The sequence below is a fragment of the Rhinopithecus roxellana genome, chromosome 7, assembly GCF_007565055.1.
Source record: "Rhinopithecus roxellana isolate Shanxi Qingling chromosome 7, ASM756505v1, whole genome shotgun sequence".
In the NCBI taxonomy this organism is placed as follows: Eukaryota; Metazoa; Chordata; class Mammalia; order Primates; family Cercopithecidae; genus Rhinopithecus; species Rhinopithecus roxellana.
This window is the reverse complement of record NC_044555.1, coordinates 84839109-84862696: the sequence shown is the minus strand read 5'-3', so window position 1 is coordinate 84862696 and position 23588 is coordinate 84839109. Positions and strand designations below refer to the sequence as shown.

Sequence of the window (23588 nt, the reverse complement as noted above, 5' to 3'; positions counted from 1 at the left end):
TGGGGTACCTAAATTTAATTTGCTCACAAAATCAAAACTCGTAGCTATAGGCATCTTCACTAAAGCATGATGCCTATATATCAATAAATCACACTAGTAGAAGCCATATCACATGCACTAACTCAAATTATAATTTTAATTTGTACCCAAACTAGTTTTCTCATAGAAATGAACTAAGGATTCCTAATGTGCAATGGAAATAAACTAGCAATTGGGCATTGCACACATAATTCTGACCAAACAAGACCTAACAAGGAGACAAAAATATTTCTTTCTTTTTTTTTTTTTGAGACGGAGTCTCGGTCTGTCGCCCAGGCTGGAGTGCAGTGGCCGGTACTCAGCTCACGGCAAGCTCCGCCTCCTGGGTTCACGCCATTCTCCTGCCTCAGCCTCCCGAGTAGCTGGGACTACAGGCGCCTGCCACCTCGTCCGGCTAGTTTTTTGTATTTTTTAGTAGAGACGGGGTTTCACCGTGTTAGCCAGGATGGTCTGGATCTCCTGACCTCGTGATCTGCCCGTCTCGGCCTCCCAAAGTGCTGGGATTATAGGCTTGAGCCACCGCGCCCGGCCCAAAAATATTTCTTAATATAGCAAGTTTTTCCCTTGGCAGTTGGTTTAATACGTTATCAGCATTTGCTCCTCCCGTGTACTATGGATTTCTGATGCTTTGCCAAAAGGATGCAATTAATAAAGGAAGGCCTTTTTTTTTTTTTTTTTTTTGGAGACGGAGTCTTGCTCTGCCGCCCAGGCTGGAGTGCAGTGGCCGGCTCTCAGCTCACTGCAAGCTCCGCCTCCCGGGTTCACGCCATTCTCCTGTCTCAGCCTCCCGAGTAGCTGGGACTACAGGCGCCCGCCTCGTCGCCCGGCTAGTTTTTTGTATTTTTTAGTAGAGACGGGGTTTCACCGTATTAGCCAGGATGGTCTCGATCTCCTGACCTCATGATCCGCCCGTCTCGGCCTCCCAAAGTGCTGGGATTACAGGCTTGAGCCACCGCGCCCGGCCAGGAAGGCCTTTTAGAGAAGTAAACCTTGAGTTATTTTCAAATTGAAGAAGAGATATACTTCTCCTCTCACCAAAGGAGAAAGTGTTTCTCAGGTTAATACATATAAAGTTTTGGTTCTGATGCTCATTTTATCTCCCAGTCGTCTCTGTCTCCTTTGTATGCCCGTGTGGTCTGTTGTCCTGGTCAGCACTCCATTTTGCCCTCACTAATACGTAAATTAAAAAATGCTTTTATTTACTGGCTAGTGTCATCCACTAGATTGTAAGCTCCTTGAGGGCAGGATCTATATCTGGAAACTGCCAAAGCCTGTAGAATATGGTTAATGCTCAGCAAATATGTTTTGAATTTTGTAGATTTGCCCATGAAACAATATTATGACATTAATGTTATTTCATACATACATTTGCATAAAGAGCTAGGATTAACATTAGAGTGTTCATAGACTCTCCTACCTAGGAAAAGAAGGAGGATCTATGATTAAGGGCCATTCCATTTAAAGTCTCTACTTGGTTTGTGTTCATGGTGCTCTGTTTATACTGAACAGGAGAGGGATTAATTGGGAAGGAGACAAAAATTTTAGGGAGGAGTTGAGGGTCAGATATTGACATACTAAAGATTAGTAAAGAATTAAGTTCCATAGCTGACCAACCAACAAATGAAAACTCATTTCTTTAGTCTTTGTGGAATTCATCCAGCCAATTAAATCCAGCTTATAATATTGCTGGTCCACATTTGATGCCTACATTTATGAATTATCTTGACATTGCAGCACATAAACACAGGCATTGACATGCTTAACCGGCTGGGTTGTGTTTTCTTTGCAGGCGTCAAACTCCAGAGAAATATCTGCAATTTGTCATCTATTTGCAATGACTCAGGTTAGTTCTTGTGTACATTATACATTACCAGATAAATTTCCTCCATAGAGATAAATGGTTTGCTTTCTTTTCTTTTGAGTATGTGGTATGTGCCTCTTGGATCTGCTTCTTTTCATGCCACCTGGCTACTAGGAGTCCCTAATAAAAACAAAACAAATTTTATATCTGGCTGAAATTATCTTCCCATTGCCTAGTGAGAAGATGGATTAACTTCCTTAATATGAGACATAAAGCTCTGTAATAAATATTTTTCATTATAGTTTTAAATCCATAACTAATACCCTTAGAATTAATTCATGAACATAATTAATAAAGACATTAATAATTATTGAAAGTCACTTCTTATATAGAAATCTGTCAAGCTTTTCCATAGGGCCTTAAGTATTAGAGCTTAGAAACAGGATAACGTCTTGCTAAGAATAAACAGATCAGCCTGTTGAATGTTGAAAACTCATGTACACCTAGTTTAAGTGGATGGTAATTCCAGCAGTGTCCATAGTGTATTTTGCCATCTCTAACTAAGACCATTTGCTATTTTTAAGAATTGAGATGGAAATCTCTTGAGAACATGCTATTTTTGAAATGGGAATATTTTCCCTTCTGCCATGGGCCAGACGGAATAAAAGAACAACTTTTCTCACCTTGGTTTGGCTCCCTGGGCTCCCTTTCTTGTTAAAACCAATGAAAACAAATAGGAAAAACAGAAAAATATGGTGTGGCAGGTCAGAATTGGCCAGAGATCATGAGAAGTGAGAAGAGGAAGTTAACTAGGTATTTTATGATATGAAAGTCTTATTGTGATTATAGTAATAAGCAATCATTACAGGAATGTTTTCTTTATTCCATTCCTTTTAACAGTTTAATAATTTGTGTGAAAAACATAGGTAACAACTTCAAGTAAAATAAGGTTGGGTAAATTAGAAAACAAGAAAACATCCTATTGAAAAAATGTTTCACAAACACTTTCTATTGTGTGAATACAAGATTTGCTCATTTTTCTGCTGATACTACATTCTAGGTAGAATATAGGAAAATATTAGCTGGTTTTGATTAAAGAAAACAAAGTGTTGGATACATTTCATTTTCATATATTGTATAACCCTCTTCTCTTTTCCTCCTCCTTCTCTCCCTACTCTCTGAGTCTTCCGTTTACTGAATTCCCCATAATGTCATTATTTTTGTGCTTCATTTATGTTTTGGGCTGGTGACTAATGTCTAGTTCAGTGTTGTGTCTACATGATGTTTGATAACTGTTTGAAAATTGAACATGTGGTTTAAAAAAAAAAAAAGGCCGGGCGCAGGGCTCAAGCCTGTAATCCCAGCACTTTGGGAGGCCGAGACGGGTGGATCACAAGGTCAGGAGATCGAGATCATCCTGGCTAATATGGTGAAACCCCATCTCTACTAAAAAATACAAAAAACTAGCCGGGCGAGGTGGCGGGCGCCTGTAGTCCCAGCTACTCGGGAGGCTGAGGCAGGAGAATGGCGTAAACCCGGGAGGCGGAGCTTGCAGTGAGCTGAGATTGCGCCACTGCACTCCAGCCTGGGCGATAGAGCGAGACTCTGTCTCAAAAAAAAAAACAAAACAAAACAAAAAAAAAAACAACTGGTCATCTTGAATAGCAGATGCCAGAAAGCTGGTTGGAGTAATGTTTTCCCCAATTAAGGGACTGAATTGACCATTGGTTTTAGTGTCGGTGAAAACAACCTCATCAGGGTTTTTGGCACCAGAATCCCCATGGTACCCTGCCAGAAACTAGAAACCTTCACTTCTTGCAGGTTCCAATCTGGGTTCATTAAGGAAAATGGAGGCTGAGGAAGAAAATGGGAGCTGACCAAGAGTCAGGCTGATAGTCAGAAGGTGGTGGCTTCCTGGTTGCTCTGCTACCACTGTGCTCCCAGCACATTTATGAAACTCAACATTCATTCAATAAGAATGTGAGGCAGAGATGTTTTGGGTGTTGGATCACACGTACACAAACACACAATTTAAATAATCATTTCAAAGCTAAGATTTTAAAAAATGGATAAGTAATTCTATGCAGATATCAAATATCTTTTAATAATTACATACTGTATGAATTGAAATTTCAGTATCGATATGTGGAAACTGAGGTTCTCAGTAGAAGAGTTGCTGAAATAGATCATGTCAAACACTGGTCTAGTGCTTTCTTGGCCAAGGAATCAGTTGTTGTACTTTGGAGTACAATAAAAGATGATGAGAAGAGGAGGCTTTCTAGCTCAGGGGTTGGCAAACTATCAGCCATAGTCCAAATATGGCCTGTTTTTGTAAATAAAGTTTTATTGGAACACAGCCCATGCCTGTTCATTTACGTATTGTCTATGGCTGCTTTCATGCTACAATGGCAGAGTTGGGTAGTTATAACATAGACCATATGGCCTGCAAACCCTCAAATATTGACTACCTGCTCAATCACCAAAAACACTGGCTGAGCTCTGGCTCTAGTTTATGTGATATCCTTGCCCCATTGCTCACAAGGCCAGTTTGGGGTTCCTATAGATCAAGCTTGTTCAACCGCGGCCCTTGGGCCACATGGGGCCCAGGACAGCTTTGAATGTGGCCCAACACAAACTCGTAAACTTTCATAAAACATTATGAGATTTATGCATGGCCTTTTTTTTTTTTTTTTTTTTTAGCTCATCAGTTGTCATTAGTGTATTTTATATGTGGCCCAAGACAATTTTTCTTTCAGTGTGGCCCAGGGAAGCCAAAAGATTGGACACCCCTGCATATAGATTATGAAGTACACACCATGTCTTTCTGTTTAGGAGTCTCTATTTTATTTGTTTCCAGATAGAGTCAAAGGCCCCAGGAATAAAATTTCTTAACAAGGGGGCAAGTTTTCTCTTTATGAATTCCCACATAAAATTTACAGTTCATATTTTCTGAAAATTACATTGATAATAGTTGAGTAACTTACTGACAGAGTAACTGTGAATAAAAACAATTTGATGAAACCTTATAATTTGATAATCTTTTTGTATATGGTATTAATCCTCAAGCTATAAAGATACAAGTCTCAAATATCTTTTCGAAATTTTATTTTTAGCATTTTTTAGAGGTGAGATCATGTTTCAATATGATAGAGAAAGCACCATTCCCCAGGTAAGTTTTAAAGATTTTTCTTACTGCAATCTTAAAAGGCAAATTCACGTGTAGTTAAACATTTGTTTGAGGTTCAGATTATTTATGATATTTGGTATATTTATTGTTATGACCAAATTTAAATAAAATATGTTAATTGAGTCCCTAGCTTTGTAGAGAGGGCTTGAATTCATAATAATCATGGTATTTTGTTAATAACTATATTTTAGTTTTCAATAGGCTTGCCGCTGAATAAGAATGTTAAGATGATGCAATTCTACTGCCAGTTAAAATTTTAAATTATATTAGAAACTCCACTAGCCAGGCGAGGTGGCGGGTGCCTGTAGTCCCAGCTACTCAGGAGGCTGAGGCAGGAGAATGGCGTAAACCCGGGAGGCGGAGCTTGCATTGAGCTGAGATCCGGCCACTGCACTCCAGCCTGGGCGACAGAGCGAGACTCCGTCTCAAAAAAAAAAAAAAAAAAAAAAAAATAGAAACTCCTAGCAACAAGAAATATATGTATTGAATCTAAGAATAATATTCTGAATGTGATTCTCTTCGCCCCATGGGGGATTCTGATGCAGTGGTATCAGCTTTCCCAAACCCTAGATTGGTTCAGAGGATCCCAGCCAAATGTGGTTCATTCATTCAATGACTATTTCTGAGTACCTACTATGTGCCAGGCAATGAACTGGTTGCTAGAAATACAGCGATGGCTGCTATCAAGTTTTCCTTTTTACTTTGGGGTCTGTTACTTAGATCCAGGACCTTTCGTGACAACAATGTTAATAGTGTTCTTTGAGGGGAACTCTTGAAATGAAGAAAGACAGAAATCAGCACATCAGAGTTGCTGACTTAGAATATTTTTTAAAGAAAACATAAAACAAAAACACGCTCAGCCAATACGGATTAACTTTTGAGAACCACTTTTTGCCCTCCCTTTTTTATAAAACTGCAACTTGATCATTAGATAGACAATGTTCCTTGCATTTAGGATTCAGTCTTTGGGGTATAGTTATTTGAGTGGCTGATAAAACTGAAGAACAACTTATTGTTAGAGAGTGAAAAAACAGTGTTTGTTATATTCTTAATGATTTTGTGCTTCTAACAGAATCAGCATATAACAAATGGCACCTTAACTGGAGTCCTGTCTCTAAGTGAATTAAAGTGAGTAATCTGCCCTTGGATTTGAAACTTCAGACATCAACTACGGAAGGATACTTTTTGAGTCATGTTTGCTATTGAAAACTGAGAATGGGAAAGAAACCAGCCCAAAGGTTATAGAGCCAACTGATTCTTAACTTCCTTGCAGATTAACCATAATCACATCAGCTGTTATCCCCATGAGGATCGTTGATGCTCTGAAGTTATATAACAGCTTCATTTGAATTAGCATTTGAGTTTTAATATGATTTGGTATCCAGCATGGTTGAAAGAGGAGTCCAAGGTGGGACTCCAAATATATGATTTGTTGATGCTTTCATGATGCATCAGTGATTCATAAGTCAGAGAAAAGTCTTTGTTAAGTAGACCCAGGCTTACAAGGACAAGCACAGACAATGAGAAATGCATTACAAACAGATGCCCCTTGGCCAGATGCGGTGGCTCACCCCTGTAATCCCAGCACTTTGGGAGGCCAAGGCAGGTGGATCACCTGAAGTCAGGAGTTCAAGACCAGCCTGGTGAATATGGTGAAACCCCATCTCTACTAAAAATACAAAAATTAGCTGGGCATGGTGGCGGGCACCTGTAATCCCAGCTACTCGGGAATCTAGTTAAAGAATTCATCCCTGTTTGAGAACTACCGCCTTCGAGTGAATTCTTTAACTAGATTCCTCTCATCCCAACTTCATGTGAAGCTCTGCCACTTTGAAGAAATGAAAGCGTGGTTGGAGTGCGATTGGAGGAGAGGAATGAGAGAATTTCCTAAGGGGGAGTTGTGAGGAGGGGAAGGTAGCGCTGGAGAGGGCCAGAGAGGGCAGACCAGGTCAGTGGGAGACAGGGTGAGAAAGAAATCAGAGGCACAGGGTCCCCAGGGTAAGTGGCCTGCCCCTCTCAGAAATTTTTGCCTGGGGCCAGCTTTCCCTCTGACCCTCTGCCAGAAGAAACTGCCTGAGGTTGTAGTAGCCTCATGAATAACAAAATTGTCCAATCATAATTTATATCTCACTTTTGGCTAGAACTGACATAGCTCCCGTCTGGTTGGTTTCCCTTGTCATATAAATAATTTATTTTCTTGCCACATAGGACTCTCTTATACTCTCTGTTTCTTCAAAGTGAACACCGTAAGCAATGTATACCATGTGCTTGATTTAATTGCTAAAATCTAACATGTTTTGAATTTAATATCACTAATGATCTCCTTAATGTCAATTTCTCTCATTTTGTTACAGACGCTCAGAGCTCAACAAAACCCTGCAAACCCTAAGTGAGGTAATCATAGTGCACCCTGTAGCTTGTTTAAAATTATTGTTATGATTTGGGGGAAAGCATAGGGTTCTGCATTCCTGGGAGATATGTATTCAAATTCTTCCAAATTTGTTGTTTAAGAGAATGAATGGACTAGTTTTTTTATTCCAAAAATCAGAACTAGAAGTAATGGGTAGACATTACAAGGAGGTAGATTTTCCTTCATGTAACACCAAGAGTTTCTTAAAATATAAACTCCAGGAAAATGAGCTTCCTTGTGTAATAGTGACCTCACGGAGATTGTATGGCCTGAAGAGCGTTGATGATATGCCGGGAATCTGATAGGAATGTGAAATGGACAATCCCTAAGGGCTCTCATGATTCTAAAATTCTGTGATTAGCCTTGGGTCTTCTTTTCTGATATTTCCAACTGCCCAAAGTAACATATATGTGTATACATGTTTTTTGTTTTGTTTCAGACTTATTTTATAATGTGTGCTACAGCAGAGGCCCAAAGGTCAGTCATTTTTGATACTTTCATAAATATAATTTCTCTATTTATGAGAAATAAAGTATTAAGGAGTCTTAGTTAAATTGCAAGTGCAAAGGGGGTCCTCTAAAATAAATACATATTAATGACATTTTGGATTTAAATATTTTTATTTTTCCAAACACTGATCACTCTGTCATATCTGTCTTCTCATTTCTTTACAAAGCACAGAGAGGTGTGTAGTATCAGGCCATTTACCTCCGGTTCCACAAGGCTAAGGGTCATCAGTGTCCTTTAGCCCTGAGGGCCACCAATATAACCAAGAAATGGCTCCCAGTGGTCCAGGCAGGGTGAAGGCCAGACCAAAAAGAGGGAATGTAACATGGAGCTTGGGAAAAGAAGGAAAGAGGGGGAAGGAAAAGATTGGAAAGAAAGAGAAAAGAACATGGCTGGGTGTGTGGTGGCTCACGCCTGTAATCCCAGCACTTTGGGAGGCCGAGGTGGGCAGATTACTTGAGGTCAGGGGTTCGAGACCAACCTGGCCAACGTGGTGAAACTGCATCTCTACTAAAAATACAAAAATTAGCCAGGCGTGGTGGCAGGCGCCTGTAATCCCAGCTACTCAGGAGGCTGAGACACAAAAATCACGTAAGCCTGGGAGGCAGAGGTTGCAGTGAGCCAAGATTGTACCATTGCACTCCAGCATGGGTGACAGAGTGAGACTTTGTCTGAAAAAAAGTTTTAAAAAGAAAGGGAAAAGAACAAATTAAGAAGCACATGCAGGCAGGGGTGAATCAGAGGTTGTCCAACAATTATTTGGGGTTGCACAGATTTTCATTTTGAATCATGTCCATTGGCTATCCTGGCTGTGTAAACCGATGGCTTATAGGGCAATACTCTCACTATCTGAACCCCGAGCCTTCTGTGACAGTCAAAGTCCTAGAAAATGAGAGTTTCTACTCATTAAACTATTCATTGGTACAAATAAGGGCAAGTCTTCTGTGAAATTGTATTCCCTATCCACTGTACATATTTCATTCATTTCACTGACCTGTTTTTCATTATTGCAACATTAATTTTCTTTCACCTAAACCAAGGCTAAAGTAGAAAGAAACAGAGAGAATGTCTTCAATTCTTAGCTATCTGATAATCTAGATAGAATTTCCAGAAATTTTTTTTTTTTTTTTTTTTTTTTTGAGACAGAGTGTCACTCTGTTGCCCTGACTGGAGTGCAGTGGCACAATATCGGCTCACTGCAACCTCCACCTCCCAGGTTCAAATGATTCTCCCTGCCCCACCCTCCTGAGTAGCTAGGATTACAGGCACCCGCCACCACACCTGGCTAATTTTTGTATTTTTAGTAGAGACAGGTTTTCAGCATGTTGGCCAGGCTGGTCTCAAAATCCTGGACTCAAGTGATCCGCCCGCCTCGGCCTCCCAAAGTGCTGGGATTACAGGCGTGAGCCACCACACCTGGCCCCAGAAAGATCTTGGATTTGAAAGATCCTGATGTGGCTGGGTGCAGTGGTTCACGCTTGGAATCCCAGCACTTTGGGAGACCAAGGTGGGCAGATCACCTGAGGTCAGGAGTTTGAGACTAGCCTGGCCAACATGGCAAAATCCCATCTCTAATGAAAACACAAAAATTAGTGTGGTGTGGTGATGCACGGCTGTAATCCCAGCTACTCAGGAGGCTGAGGGAGGAGAATCGCTTGAACCTGGAAGGCAGGGAGGTTGCGGTGAGCTGAGATCACGCCACTGCACTCCAACCTGGGCAACAGGGCCCGACTCTGTCCAAAACAAAAAAAGAAGGGCCGGGCGCGGTGGCTCACGCCTGTAATCCCAGCACTTTGGGAGGCCGAGGCGGGCGGATCACGAGGTCAGGAGATCAAGACCATCCTGGCTAACACGGTGAAACCCCGTCTGTATTAAAAATACAAAAAAAAAACTAGCAGGGCGAGGTGGCGAGCGCCTGTAGTCCCAACTGCTCGGGAGGAGTTGGGAGGAGAATGGCGTGAACCCGGGAGGCGGAGCTTGCAGTGAGCTGAGATCCGGCCACTGCACTCCAGCCTGGGCGACAGAGTGAGACTCCGTCTGAAAAAAAAAAAAAGAAAAAAAAAAGAAAAAAAGATCTTGATGTTCATCTAGACTGTCATGTGAAAGGCCTCCGATGATGGAAACTCAGATATTTATAGACACCAGGCAAGTGGCCAGCTAGTGTTTGGGGGGTGAGATTAAAGATGTCAAGGTGCCTGCTTGTCTCTGCAACCAAGTTTCACCCCTGCCTGTTCATTGTGTAGGCAGGCAAAATGAGCCAGCACCTGTGTGTGGTCAGAGTCTCTGGTTTGCAACATCTGTGAATGTGAACCTCCATAAATGTCTCTTAATATAAAGTCTTTTTGGGTAAAATTCAGACTGTGGTAAATGGGTACTTACAAGCTTATTGGGGTGACATCACAAGTTAACAGTATCAGTATCCCCTTTCCTCACTCTAAGTTTGCAAAAGCAATTACAAACATGTAGGTAGGTTTCCCATTCAGTAACACTCTGGTTATGTATATTTCTCTTTACAGCACATTAAATTGTACATTCACAATAAAACTGAATAATACAATGAATGCATGTGCTGTAATAGCTGCTTTGGAAAGAGTAAAGATTCGACCGATGGGTAAGTTGTCTATTATTGCTATTATTACTGCATTAATCTTCATGTGGCTTTTAATGTGTTATTTTTCTAATTGAAAATGTAATTAATAAATTTACATATGTTACAGCTTTCTGTTTTGACTCCTTTGTCCTTGGGCAATTTCTGTCTCTCTCTTTTTTTTTTTGAGGCAGGGTCTCAGTCTGTCACCAGGCTCAGTGACGCAATCATAGCTCACTGTAGCCTCCACTTCCCAGATTCAGGTGATCCTCCTACCTTAGTCTCCCGAGTAGCTGCGACTACAGGCATGCACCACCACACCCAACTAATTTTAACATTTTTAATAGAGATGAAGTCTCCTTATGTTGCCCAGGTTGTTCTTGAACTCCTTGGCTCAAGTGATCCTCCTGCCTTGACCTCCCAAAGTGCTGGGATTACAGGCATGAGCCACCATGCCTGTCCATTGGGCAATTTTTAAAGAGCCCTAGAAGGTTATTTTTCCTGCTTGCTAATAAAGTTTTTTATTTTATTTTATTTTACTTTAAGTTTTGGGATACATGTGCAGAACGTGCAGGTTTGTTACATAGGTATACATGTGCCATGGTGGTTTGCTGCACCCATCAACCTGTCATCTAGGTTTTAAGCCCCACATGCATTAGGCGTTTGTCCTAATGCTCTCCCTCCCCGCTAATAAAGTTTTAATATGTCTTATTTGATAATATGATAAACCCTGCTGAGAAGGAGAATTCTTTTTGGAGTGTTCAATGGATTGCTACTGGGATATGTCCACTTTTTAAATTGACAAGCAAAAATTGTACATATTTGTGGTGTACAATGTGATGTTTTGCTATACATCGCGGAATGGCTATATCAACTATTTAACATTTGCATTACCTCACATACCTATCATTTTTTGTGGTAAGAACATTTAAGATCTACTCTCTTTTCAAGCATACAACACATTCTTATTAACTGTAGTCATCATGTTGTACAATAGATCTCTTTTATTCCTCCTGCCTAACTGAAATTTTGTGTCCTTTGTCCAACATCTCCCCAATCCCTCCACCTCTGACCCCCCAGTAAACAGCATTTCACTCTTTGTTTCTATGAGTTTGACTTTTTAGATTCCACATCTGAGTGAGATCATGCGGTATTTGTCTTTCTGTACCTGGCTTATTTCACTTAACATCATGTCCTCCAAGATGTGTTTACTTGTGAATTCCTCTTGGAGTTACTGAAGAGTGATTAGTATGGCATGCATATAACCCCCCAAAAAATCAATAAATATTTTTGAGCACTGCTATGTATACAGTATATCATTGTCAGTATAATGGCATCCAATCTATTTTATCACCTGTTTTAGACAATTGCTCTTTTAAATGCAGGCAGTGTAGAAACCATGATACTTAATGGTTCTGAGCTGCCACCTTGCTTTGTTCTTGACCGTGCATTTTTCTTGTTCCTTTTCCTTTTGTCTCCCCTAGAACACTGCTGCTGTTCTGTCAGGACACCCTGCCCTTCCTCCCCAGAAGAGTTGGAAAAGCTTCAGTGGTATGTAACAAACATACTGACCCTTCTCCTTAAAAAAAAAAAAAAAAAAAAAAAAATCACCATGCTAGCTAAGGAGTTTTAGAACTTGGGGAGTAAAGAAGGCTTTCAATTTCAGGGAAAATGCGGTTTTCTGCAGCATGAAGTAAATTTCCACTTGGACAGTTGCCTTAAACCAGTGGTTTGAAATCTTAGCTGCACATTAGAATCACCTGAGGAACATTAAAAACACTGACTCCCAAGGCTCACCAACTAAATGTTTTGTCATTTAAAAAACATCTTTGACAGTCTGATCCGTGAGAAATGGTATCTCAGTGTTACTTTAATCAACATTTCTCTTACTAAGGCAGAGTCTGAACTTTTTTTCATATACTTGGGGGCCATTTTGTATCTTTTTGTGAATTACATGTACATGTCTTTTCTGTACTTTTTCTAATTGATATCTGATCCATTATTTAAGAGTACGTTAGCCAGGCACAGTGGTTCACGCCTGTAATCCCAGCACTTTGGGAGGCCAAGGTGGGTGGATCATGAGGTCAGGAGATCGAGACCATCCTGGCTAACGTGGTGAAACCCCGTCTCTACTAAAAATACAAAAACAAAATTAGCCAGGCGTGGCAGCGGGCGCCTGTAGTCCCAGCTACTCAGGAGGCTGAGGCAGGAGAGTGGTGTGAACCCGGGAGGCATAGCTTGCAGTGAGCCGAGGTCGCATCACTGCACTCCAGCCTGGGCGAAAGTGCGAGACTCTGTCTCAAAAAAAAAAAAAGTACTTTATATATTGTGCATATTAGCTCTTTATATGCATATCTATGGTATATGTTGCAAATATTTTCTCCCAGTATTTTAGTTGTCTTTTGACTTTATCATGTTTTCTGTCATGCAAATTTTGAAACAATTTTATGTATTTAAATATGAAAAAGTTCATCTTTTCCCCAGTGATCCGAGATGTCACCTTTGTCATATACTAAATTTTGGTAGGCATTTGGGTCTAATTCTGGATGTTAGATGTTAACAGTGGGCGACCAAGCTACATGGGAGGTATACAGAGCTGTTTGTATTGTTTTTATAGTATTTCTGTAAGCCTAAAATTAGTTCCAATAAAAAGTTAAAAAAATGCTGATTCCCAGTCACCAGGCTCAGAGATTCTGATTTAATTGGTCTAGGATATAGCTTAGGCATTAAGGCCCCTCTGCACCAGGCGCAGTAGCTCACGCCTATAATCTCAGCACTTTGGAAGGCCCAGGTGGGAGAACTGCTTGAACTCAGGATTTCAAGATCAGCCTGGGCGAGATCTCGTTTCTACTAAAAATTGGAAAAAAAAAAAAAAAAAAAAGCTGGGCATCGTAACACGTGCCTGTAGTCTGAGGTGGGAGAATCACTTGAGCCCAGGAACTCAAGGCTGCAGTGAGCTATGTTCATTCCTCAGCACTCCAGCCTGGGCAACAGAGCAATACCCTGTCTCAAAAATAAATAAATAAATAAAAATATAAGCCCTGCTGGTGATTCTAATGTGCAACGAGAGTTGAGAATTGATGCCTTAAAATCATTCCTCCAATGGAGGGAAACTGGGAGATGGGTGCTCCAAAATAGCAAAAGACTCTGAAAGTCACACATGATGTGACCACAGGTGTGTAGAAATATACATAGAAAAAAACAGGAAGGACATGAATGAAAGTGTTCACTGTGATTCCCCATGAATGACCTGCCTGCTGGCATTATGAGTTTTGCTTTGTTTTTTTTTTTTTTTTTTTTTACTTTTTCTTTTATTTCTTACTTTGCAGCATTTTCTATATTCTTCTACAATCAGATAAAAATTGTATTTGGAAAAAAAGGACTTTTTAAAAAATCTGTGTAGCTTCTCAGATGGGAGGAGAAAGCTAAGTGTAGCCTGTCTGCCCTTTGTGGGCCAGATTTCTGATATATACTAATATTAAAACATTGGGCCTTGAGGAACAGGTAAAAGTCTTTAGTTAAGGATTTGTAGCAGCATTTTCTGCAATAAAAAGTAAAGAGTAACATGCCCCATTCAGCTTCACATGCCTCATTAAGCTAGAGCATTGAGCCCCATTTGGGGGATAGAGTTTCTGGAAGCATTGGGATCTGATCAGAAGAGCATCCCTCTTTTGAGGCAGCCCCACTGACCCCTAGTGGCTGCCCATTCAGAGAGTGGTTAAGAAGAAGAAACAGGAATAGAAAAGGGGTCAGGATGTGAAACTGATGTCCAGCTAGGGCTCGGTCATTAACTAGCTATGTATCCGTGTTCAAGAGCAGATGCTTTTTAACTTTCAGAGTCTCAGGTCAAATGAAGAAGTGAGTTAGAGCTCTGTAAAATTAGGAAATGGACTGGATCAGCACTTCTCAAAGATCACCGTGCACATCCATCACTCAGGATCTTGTTAAAATGCAGATTCCAATCCAGTAAGGCCTGGGCCTGAGACTCCACATTTCTTTTTTTTTTTTTTTTTTTTTTTTTTTTTTGAGGCAGAGTCTCACTCTGTCGCCGGGGCTGGAGTGCAGTGGCCGGATCTCAGCTCACTGCAAGCTCCGCCTCCCGGGTTTACGCCATTCTCCTGCCTCAGCCTCACGAGTAGCTGGGACTACAGGCGCCCGCCACTTCGCCCAGCTAGTTTTTGTATTTTTAATACAGACGGGGTTTCACCGTGTTAGCCAGGATGGTCTTGATCTCCTGACCTCGTGATCCGCCCGTCTCGGCCTCCCAAAGTGCTGGGATTACAGGCTTGAGCCACCGCGCCCGGCCGAGACTCCACATTTCTGACAAGCTCTCCAGGTGAAGCCAGTGTTGCTGGTTCATGGACCCCACTTTGAGCACCGAGGGTCTATATACAGACTGTAGAGCAGTGCCAGTGGTTCTCAATCCTGGCTGCATGTTGAAATCCTCTGGAGCATTTTAAAAAACATTAATGCAGCCGGGCATGGTGGCTCACGCCTGTAATCTCAGCACTTTGGGAGGCGGAGGTGGGAAGATTGCTTGAGGCCAGGAGTTCGCAACCAGCCAGGGCAACATAGTGAGACCCTGTCTCTACAAACAGTTTTTAAAAATTAGCTGGGCAGGGTGATGTACACCTGTAGTCCCAGCTACTTGGGAGACTGAGGCAGGAGGGATCACTTGAGCCTGGGGAGTGGAGGCTACAGTGAGTCATGATCATGTCACTGCATTCCAGCCTGGGTGATAAAGCAAGACCCGGTCTCTGAATGAATGAGTGAATGAATGAATGAATTTTAAAAATACACAGATGCCTGCCTCCCACCCTTAGAGATTGGTCTAGGATGCAGCCTGGGCTTCCTGGTTTTTGAAAACTCCTGGGTGGGGTGATTCTAATGCGTAGCCAAGTTCAGGAACCACTGGGCTAGAATTAGATGCCCACTCAGGGTCTTTCTAATATGTTGGTTCTTAAGTTTAACTGTACATTAGAAATACCTGGGGTATTTTTAAAACATACTGATGTGTCAAAGGGGCCTTCTGGGGTGCTGGAAATGCTCTGTTTTGATCTAGGTGGTGATTATATATAAAATTCGTCAAGCTCTAAATGTAAGATTAGTACACTTTATGCAGTAAAGAAGCACATTAAAATGACGTGCATCAAAATGGGCACCTGCACCCACCGCCAGAGGTTCCAGGTCAGCTGGTTTGGAGTGGGAGCCCAGGCATTGGTGCCAAGGTGCTCTGAGGGTTTCAGATGTGCTGCTGGCATCGCCTACCACTGCTCTGCCACTTCCCTATGTGCCTCACGTGGATGGAGGGCTCCGACTAGCATAAGTGACAGGAGTAGAAGGCAACCTCTTCACAGTTGAGCCCAGTGAATGGGAGCCTGTGTTGGGGGTCTGCCTTCTGCAGGTCCCCAGATAAGCTGAAGAAAATTTAATGTACACTTTGCAAAGCACCTTTACCCCAACTTGGCCAGGTGGGTTGCTACAGTGTACAGCTTAGGGAATGGAGTCTGAGAGATGTTGGGTAAATTGTCCACAGGAGTAGTGAGAGCTGGAGCCCAAGTGAAGGTTGTTTGTTTGTTTGTATGTTTGTTTCTGAGACAGAGTTTCACTCTTTCACCCAGGCTGGAGTGCAGTGGTACAATCTTGACTCACTGCAACCTCCGCTACCTGGGTTCAAGCGGTTCTCCTGCCTCAGCCTCCCGAGTAGCTGGGATTATAGGCACCCACCACCACGCCTGGCTAATTTTTGTATTTTTAGTAGAGACGGGGTATTGCCATGTTAGCCAGGCTGGTCTGGAACTCCTGACCTCAGGTGATCCACTCGCTTCGGCCTCCCTAAGTGCTGGGATTACAGGCATGAGCCACTGCACCCGGCCAAGTCTAGGCTTTTTGACTCATGACGTTTCTGACTGACACCCCTTTATCCTCATTGCCCCAAACGTCAGGGGATGCAGGGAGGCCTATGGCCAAGTGACCAGCCAGACTGGACCAAGCAGGCTTTTCTTTTTATAGATGTGAATTGCTTTAGGCCCCTTGACCTAATATTCCTCCTCTTCTCACCCTAGAGAAGCTCTAAGAACACATTCTTATTGGTGTTCTAAGTCTCCATCTAAAACTAGATCGATCAGAGGCTTCCCTGGGCAAATATTCCCTGGGTAATAATTTGTTGCTACTCCTCTAGTTGTTCCTCCCTAGGTGTCTCAAGACTGACAGATCTTGTGCCAGAGAGTAGGTGACGACTTCTCCACCTTTGATGCCCAAGAAAATCGCCAGAGAGTTTAGAAAATACACATGCCCCATCCCAAGACCAGCTGAATCAAACACAGAGGAGTAGGCCACAGAAATCTATATACATATATGTTTTAAAAAGTGTTCTGACCCAGGCACAGTGGTTCATGCCTGTAGTCCCAGCACTTTGGGAGGCTGAGGTGAGCAGATCACTGGAGGTCAGGAGTTCGAGACCAGCTTGGCCAACACAGCGAAACCCCATCTCTACTAAAAATACAAAAAGTAGCCAGGCGTGGTGGCGGTTGCCTGTAGTCCCAGCTACTCGGGAGGCTGAGGCAAGAGAATCACTTGAACCCAGGAGGCAGAGGTTGCAGTGAGCCAAAATCATGCCACTGCACCCCAATCTGGGTGACAAGAGTGAGACTCCATCTCAAAAAAAAAAAAACAATGTTCTGGGTAGTTCTCATGCACAGCCAAGGTTGAGAACCACTGAGCTAAAGGAACCTTGAAGACATAGCTGATGTAGAAGCTGGGGACCACCCCTTTTGCCCCAGCTTGATTCATTGTTTTCATTCAACCAACATTTCTTTTTTTTTTTTTTTTTTTTTGAGACGGAGTCTCGTTCTGCGCCCAGGCTGGAGTACAGTGGCCGGATCTCAGCTCACTGCAAGCTCCGCCTCCCGGGTTTAGGCCATTCTCCTGCCTCAGCCTCCCGAGTAGCTGGGACTACAGGCGCCCACCACCTCGCCTGGCTAGTTTTTTTTTTTTTTTTTTTTTTTTTTTTTGAGACGGAGTCTGGCTCTGTCGCCCAGGCTGGAGTGCGGTGGCCGGATCTCAGCTCACTGCAAGCTCCGCCTCCCGGGTTTACGCCATTCTCCTGCCTCCACCTCCCAAGTAGCTGGGACTACAGGTGCCCGCCTCGTCGCCCGGCTAGTTTTTTGTATTCTTTAGTAGAGACGGGGTTTCACCGTATTAGCCAGGATGGTCTCGATCTCCTGACCTTGGGATCCGTCCGTCTCGGCCTCCCAAAGTGCTGGGATTACAGGCTTGAGCCACCGCGCCCGGCCTAGTTTTTTTTTTTTTTTTTTTTTTTTTTGTATTTTTAGTAGAGACAGGGTTTCACCATGTTAGCCAGGATGGTCTCGATCTCCTGACCTCATGATCCGCACGTCTCGGCCTCCCAAAGTGCTGGGATTACCGGCTTGAGCCACCGCGCCCAGCCTTCAACCAACATTTCTTGGTCAGTTACCATGGGTCAGCTACCACTATGCCAGGCTATAGCAGTGTAAAGTTGATTAAGATAGATTCCTAGTATATGAAAACCAGTTGGGTCACGAGGCATTTCACAGTTCCCCTCCCCCGGGAGCACAGAGAAGATCCCCTCAATTGAGTGACCATGAGACATAGAGCCACAGAGCAGCAGTGAACTGGGGAGTCACAGAAGAGCATCTCTCCTTGCTCATTCCTGTCCCAGGAAGTAGGTGGTAGAAGTGGGCAGGCGCTGGGGGCTAGTGGCAGGTGCACAGAGGGTGTGAAATGGCAGAGGCTGGAAGTGTCATGTCCCTGATGTAACTACGTCAACTTCACGGTGTCAGATGATTGCCAGAGGGGAAAGACTCGCCCCTCTGTAGCTCATTCGTGTCTCACATGTATCTCTCTGATTTGTTCCTTTAGTGACCTGCAGGATCCCATTGTCTGTCTTGCTGACCATCCACGTGGCCCACCATTTTCTTCCAGCCAATCCATCCCAGTGGTGCCTCGGGCCACTGTGCTTTCCCAGGTCCCCAGTGCTACCTCTTTTGCTGAGCCCCCAGATTATTCACCGGTGACCCACAATGTTCTCTCTCCAATAGGGGAGATTCACCCCCTTTCACCTCAGCCTTCAGCTCCCATAGCTTCCAGCCCTGCCATTGACATGCCCCCACAGTCTGAAATGATCTCTTCCCCTATGCCCCAAACCCATGTTTCCGGCACCCCACCTCCTGTGAAAGCCTCATTTTCCTCTCCCACCGTGTCTGCCCCTGCGAATGTCATCACTACCAGCGCACCTCCTGTCCAGACAGGTAAATGTAAGATGCCACTTGAACAGCGGCCAATCTGCCAATCAAGACATCTATGATAAGACCATGTTGAGCCTTTCTTTGTATGATGTTCACTTGATTTCTAGAGCTTTCCTTTAGGCATTCTAATGTTCTAATGACTTATGTGGTTGCATAATAGTCATTGTGTTGAGGTGGCATATCTAATTTAATCATTCCTCTCTTCTGAAACCATTAAGTTTATTCTACTTTTTAGCTCCCAGGTATCTTTCATGCAGTTGTCACTTTGCTTCTTGGCTGTGGCTGAGTTCCATTGTTTTGACCAAGATAATGGAGAAATCGCTCTAAGGGGCAAGCACAGATCTCATTTGATAGAGTTGGAGATTTTCTAGGTTTCTTTCTCCTACAAAAGGTGGTTGGGACACTGTTTTCAACACCCTGAAGAGTAAACTTTTGATCTATTAAACATTGCAGCTCAGTTTAGACAGAAGACAAAATAAAAAATTGGCAGGTCTGAAAGTCAGTCAGTCACGGAGTGACTGAGCTGGGACTGAGCCAAGGTAGTGGCAGGAGGGGAGAAACATTGTGAAGACCCAGGCTTGGGTCCGCACGGGCCCTCGCAGACAGTGTGATCTGGAACAAGCTCCTCTTGCCTCTGCCTGTTCTATGTGAGGATCAAAATCATCACACTAACTGCATGAGGCTGAGAATGAAGGTGTACGTGAGAACGCTGTGGAAACCGCCAAGGGCTCCCAGGTCCAAAGTGGGCTTAGTGGTACAGAGATAAAGGCAAGAGGGAAAGAAGCTGAGAGAAATCTGGATACGCTGGAGTTTTAGCTCTGTGAGTAAGAGGCAGGTCTTCCTCTAGAATTTGGAGGATGGGGGAGGCAAAGCCAAGTTTTTGGTGACATTAGATTGATTTTGGTACCCACCTCCTCCACCCTGGTGCTAGCATCACCAGGGGATAAGGAGCTTCTGCTAAATGACTTCATATTTCTTCAAATTTGCACTGTTCTCTCTTCAATATCCTCCCTCCCTCCCTCCCTCCCTCCCTCCCTCCCTCCCTCCCTCCCTCCCTCCTTCCTTCCTTCCTTCCTTCCTTCCTTCCTTCCTTCCTTCCTTCCCTCCCTCCCTTATTTGGGGTCTTGCTATGTTGCCTAGGCTGGTTTTAAACTCCTGGGCTCAAGTGATCCTCCCACCTCAACCTCCAAAAGCGTTGGGATTATAGGTGTGAACCACTGTGCCCAGCCAATAATTTTTTATAAATATAAATATTTTCAGCCAAATTAGAAAATCATTGGGGCTCTAGTCAAAGGAAGGTCCAAATGACTGATGAAGAATAAAGTAAAATTGAAGTTCATTAGCCTGGGCCTAAGATGCCCACCTTCCCAAAGCTAATTCCCAACAATCCTTAGATTCAGCCTAACAGGCTACACAAAACACTATCACGGTGGCCTCTGGTGCCTGTGTATTCCTGGGGCGACAAGAAGCAAAGTGACATATGCATAAAAGATAGAGATTGAGGTGTTACCCAGGAGCTAAAAATTAGAATAAACTTAATGGTTCCAGAAGACAGGAATGATTAAATAAGATATGCTACTCCAACACAATGACTATTATGCGACCATGTAAGTCATTAGAACAGAAACAGAAATATACAGAAACTTGGGGGCATTTACAAGTCTTGATGTGAGGTGAAAATAGCCCAACAACAAATAGTTTGCACACCATGTTTATAACAGTGTAAATACACATGCATAAAGATTTGACCGGAATAGGCAAAATAATAGGATGTTAAGTGGTGAAATTAAGAGTTGTCTGTTGTTAAAGACAGGTTTGTATCATTGTTTCCCTATTAAAAACACTATTAAAAATCAGACTTACAGGTGATAGTCCAGCTGTGGATTTCATAATATTCTTTTTTTTGAGAGAGAGAGTCTCACTCTGTCACCCAGGCTGGAGTGCAGTGGCGCAATTTCGGCTCACCGCAACCTCTGCCTCCTGGGTTCAAGCGATTCTCGTGCCTCAGCCCCTCGAGTAACTGGGACTACAGGCACATGCCACCACACCCGACTACTTTTTAAAATATTTTTAGTAGAGACGGGATTCCCCCATGTTGGTCAGGCTGGTCTCGAACTCCTGACCTCAGGTGATCCACCTGCCTCAGCCTCCCAAAGTGCTGGGATTACAGGCATGAGTCACCGTGCCTGGCCCATAATATTCTCTTTTTCACAAAAGAGCTTCCAGCAATCCACATAAAATCCTGTACACATGATATAAATTAAATACAAGCATACTTGTGCTTATATAAGTATATACTAAATACACTGATGTGCTTTATATTTTTTAGTTAGATTTATTGAAGTATAATTTACATACAGTAAAATGTATCCAATTTTATGGTTAAATCAAATTTTTGCAGTTCTGTGCAGTTGGAAACACCCACAGTCACGTAACCACCATCATGATCAAGATATATAAGTTTCCCACTACTCCCAAAGTTCCCTTGTATCCCTTCAAAGTCAAAACCTAGCCCCTCACCCCCGGCCCTGGCCACCACTGATCTCTCTCCCTATAGTTTTTTGGATTTTTCTAGAATATCATATGAAGAGACTCAGTATGTGGCCTTTTGAGTTTGGCTTCTTTCACTTCACATAATGCATTGGCAAATTGGAGATCCACCCATGCCGTTGCGTGTATTTAAAGTTAATTCATTTTTATCATGGAATAATATTTCACTGGTTGGAGGTACCACAGTTTGTTGATTCATTCTCCAGTTGATGGGCATTTGGGTTGTTTCTAGTTTGGAACTATTATGAAAAAGGCCACTGTAAACATTCATGAATAAGTCTTCCTAAGACATATGTTTTCATTTATCTGGGGCAAATACCCAGGGGTGAGTTTGCCATATCACAGGGTCTATGTACATTTATCTTTATTAGTGGGTTTTCCATTGTGTGTTCATAACACGATTTGGCTCTTTGATACAGACATCGTCAACACCAGCAGTATTTCTGATCTTGAGAACCAAGTGTCGCAGATGGAGAAGGCTCTGTCCTTCGGCAGCCTGGAGCCTAACCTTGCAGGAGAAATGATAAACCAAGTCAGCAAACTTCTTCATTCCCCGCCCGACATGCTGGCCCCTCTGGCTCAAAGGTACGACTTAGCAAACTGAAGTGGTGGTGAGAGGGGACCCTCCAAAGACAAAGATGCTGCTCACATGATTAATATCAACAAGTCTTTTACTCCCAAATACCAGGTACATCATGGTTTCTCAGGTTGCTACTCTATATTCTGCTTAGAATGAGGAGACAGAGCAGGCCTGCCAAATCTACACTGCCAACCTTGAGGCTGCACACTGTGGCTCATGCCTGTAATCCCAGCACTTTGGGAGGCTGAGGCGGGCAGATCGCTTGAGGTCAGGGGTTTGAGACCAGCCTGGCTAACATGGTGAAACCCCGTCTCTATTAAAAATACAAAAATTAGCCAGGTGTGATGATGCGTGTCTGTAGTCCCAGCTACTCAGGAGGCTGAAGCAGCACAATCGCTTGAACCCAGGAGGTGGAGGTTGCAGGGAGCCAAGATGGCGCCACTGCACCCAACACTTTGGGAGGCTGAGGCGGGTGGATCACGAGGTCAGGAGATCAAGACCATCCTGGCCAACATGGTGAAACCCCGTCTCTACTAAAATACAAAAAATTAGTTAGGCGTGGTGGTGTGCATCTGTAGTCCCAGCTACTCGGGAGGCTAAGGTAGGAGAATTGCTTGAACCCAGGAGGCAGAGGTTGCAGTGAGCCGAGATCATGCCACTGTACTCCAGCCTGGCAACAGAGCGAGACTCCGTCTAAACAAACAAACAAACAAACAAACAAACAAACTGCCCACCTTTCTTTACAGATTGCTGAAAGTAGTGGATGACATTGGCCTACAGCTGAACTTTTCAAACAAGACCATAAGTCTAACCTCCCCTTCTTTAGCTCTGGCCGTGATCAGAGTGAATGCCAGTAGTTTCAACACAACTACCTTTGTGGCCCAAGACCCTGCAAATCTTCAGGTACGTTGTAATTGATGTCAGAAAAAAACATTCTCTTATGTGTGATTGTAGTCCACGTTGTATTTCATGATTGAGGCAATTACTGCTTATAGTCTGGGGTGATATTCAAAATATTTGGCATCTAGAACAGAGAGGCACCACAGAATCAAGCCGGGCGCAGTGGCTCACACCTGTAATCCCAGCACTTTGGGAGGCCAAGGCAGGTGGATCACTGGAGGTCAGGAGTTCAAGACCAGCCTGGACAACATGGTGAAACCCCGTCTTTACTAAAAATACAAAAATTAGCCGGGCGTGGTGGCATGCACTTGTAATCCCAACTACTCAGGAGGCTGAGGCAGGAGAATGGCTTGAACTCAGGACGCGGAGGTTGCAGTGAGCTAAGATTGCACCACTGCACTCCAGCCTGGGCAACAGGTAATATTCCGTCGCAAAAAAAAAAAAAAAGAAGACGTTGGTCTTGGCTGGTGCAGGATGTCAGAGGTCCCTGTTATACCCTGCGTTAACCCTTTAGCAGCTGAATTTTGGAAGGCTGGCATGGGTAGTATCCAGCAGAGGGTTCTAGGCAGTTGGAAGAGTAGGAAGGGGTGTCAGCTACTTATCATCACATTTCAATATTATAACAAGTGTTAGAACTACACTGCTGTATATAGTGGTGCTGAATATCATTCCTGTTTCTAGTGTTTTCTGTCCACCTATTTAGAGGGACTGGGGACTGCAAACACCCAAGGAAACCAAG

General features: G+C 43.2%; 1 protein-coding gene across 10 annotated transcripts in view; it reads left to right on the top strand.

Moving 5' to 3' along the window:
* ADGRG2 (adhesion G protein-coupled receptor G2) overlaps positions 1 to 23588 on the top strand; it is a 138528-nt gene that overhangs the window by 94126 nt on the left and 20814 nt on the right. For all 10 annotated transcript variants that reach the window (XM_030933796.1, XM_030933794.1, XM_030933792.1 and 7 more), the window contains 10 exons: positions 1829 to 1882; positions 4954 to 5009; positions 6100 to 6155; positions 7382 to 7421; positions 7877 to 7914; positions 10461 to 10555; positions 12016 to 12082; positions 18434 to 18822; positions 21789 to 21954; positions 22696 to 22852. In XM_030933796.1, coding sequence (XP_030789656.1) covers positions 1829 to 1882; positions 4954 to 5009; positions 6100 to 6155; positions 7382 to 7421; positions 7877 to 7914; positions 10461 to 10555; positions 12016 to 12082; positions 18434 to 18822; positions 21789 to 21954; positions 22696 to 22852 — 1118 coding nt within the window. The remainder of the gene's footprint in view (positions 1 to 1828; positions 1883 to 4953; positions 5010 to 6099; positions 6156 to 7381; positions 7422 to 7876; positions 7915 to 10460; positions 10556 to 12015; positions 12083 to 18433; positions 18823 to 21788; positions 21955 to 22695; positions 22853 to 23588) is intronic.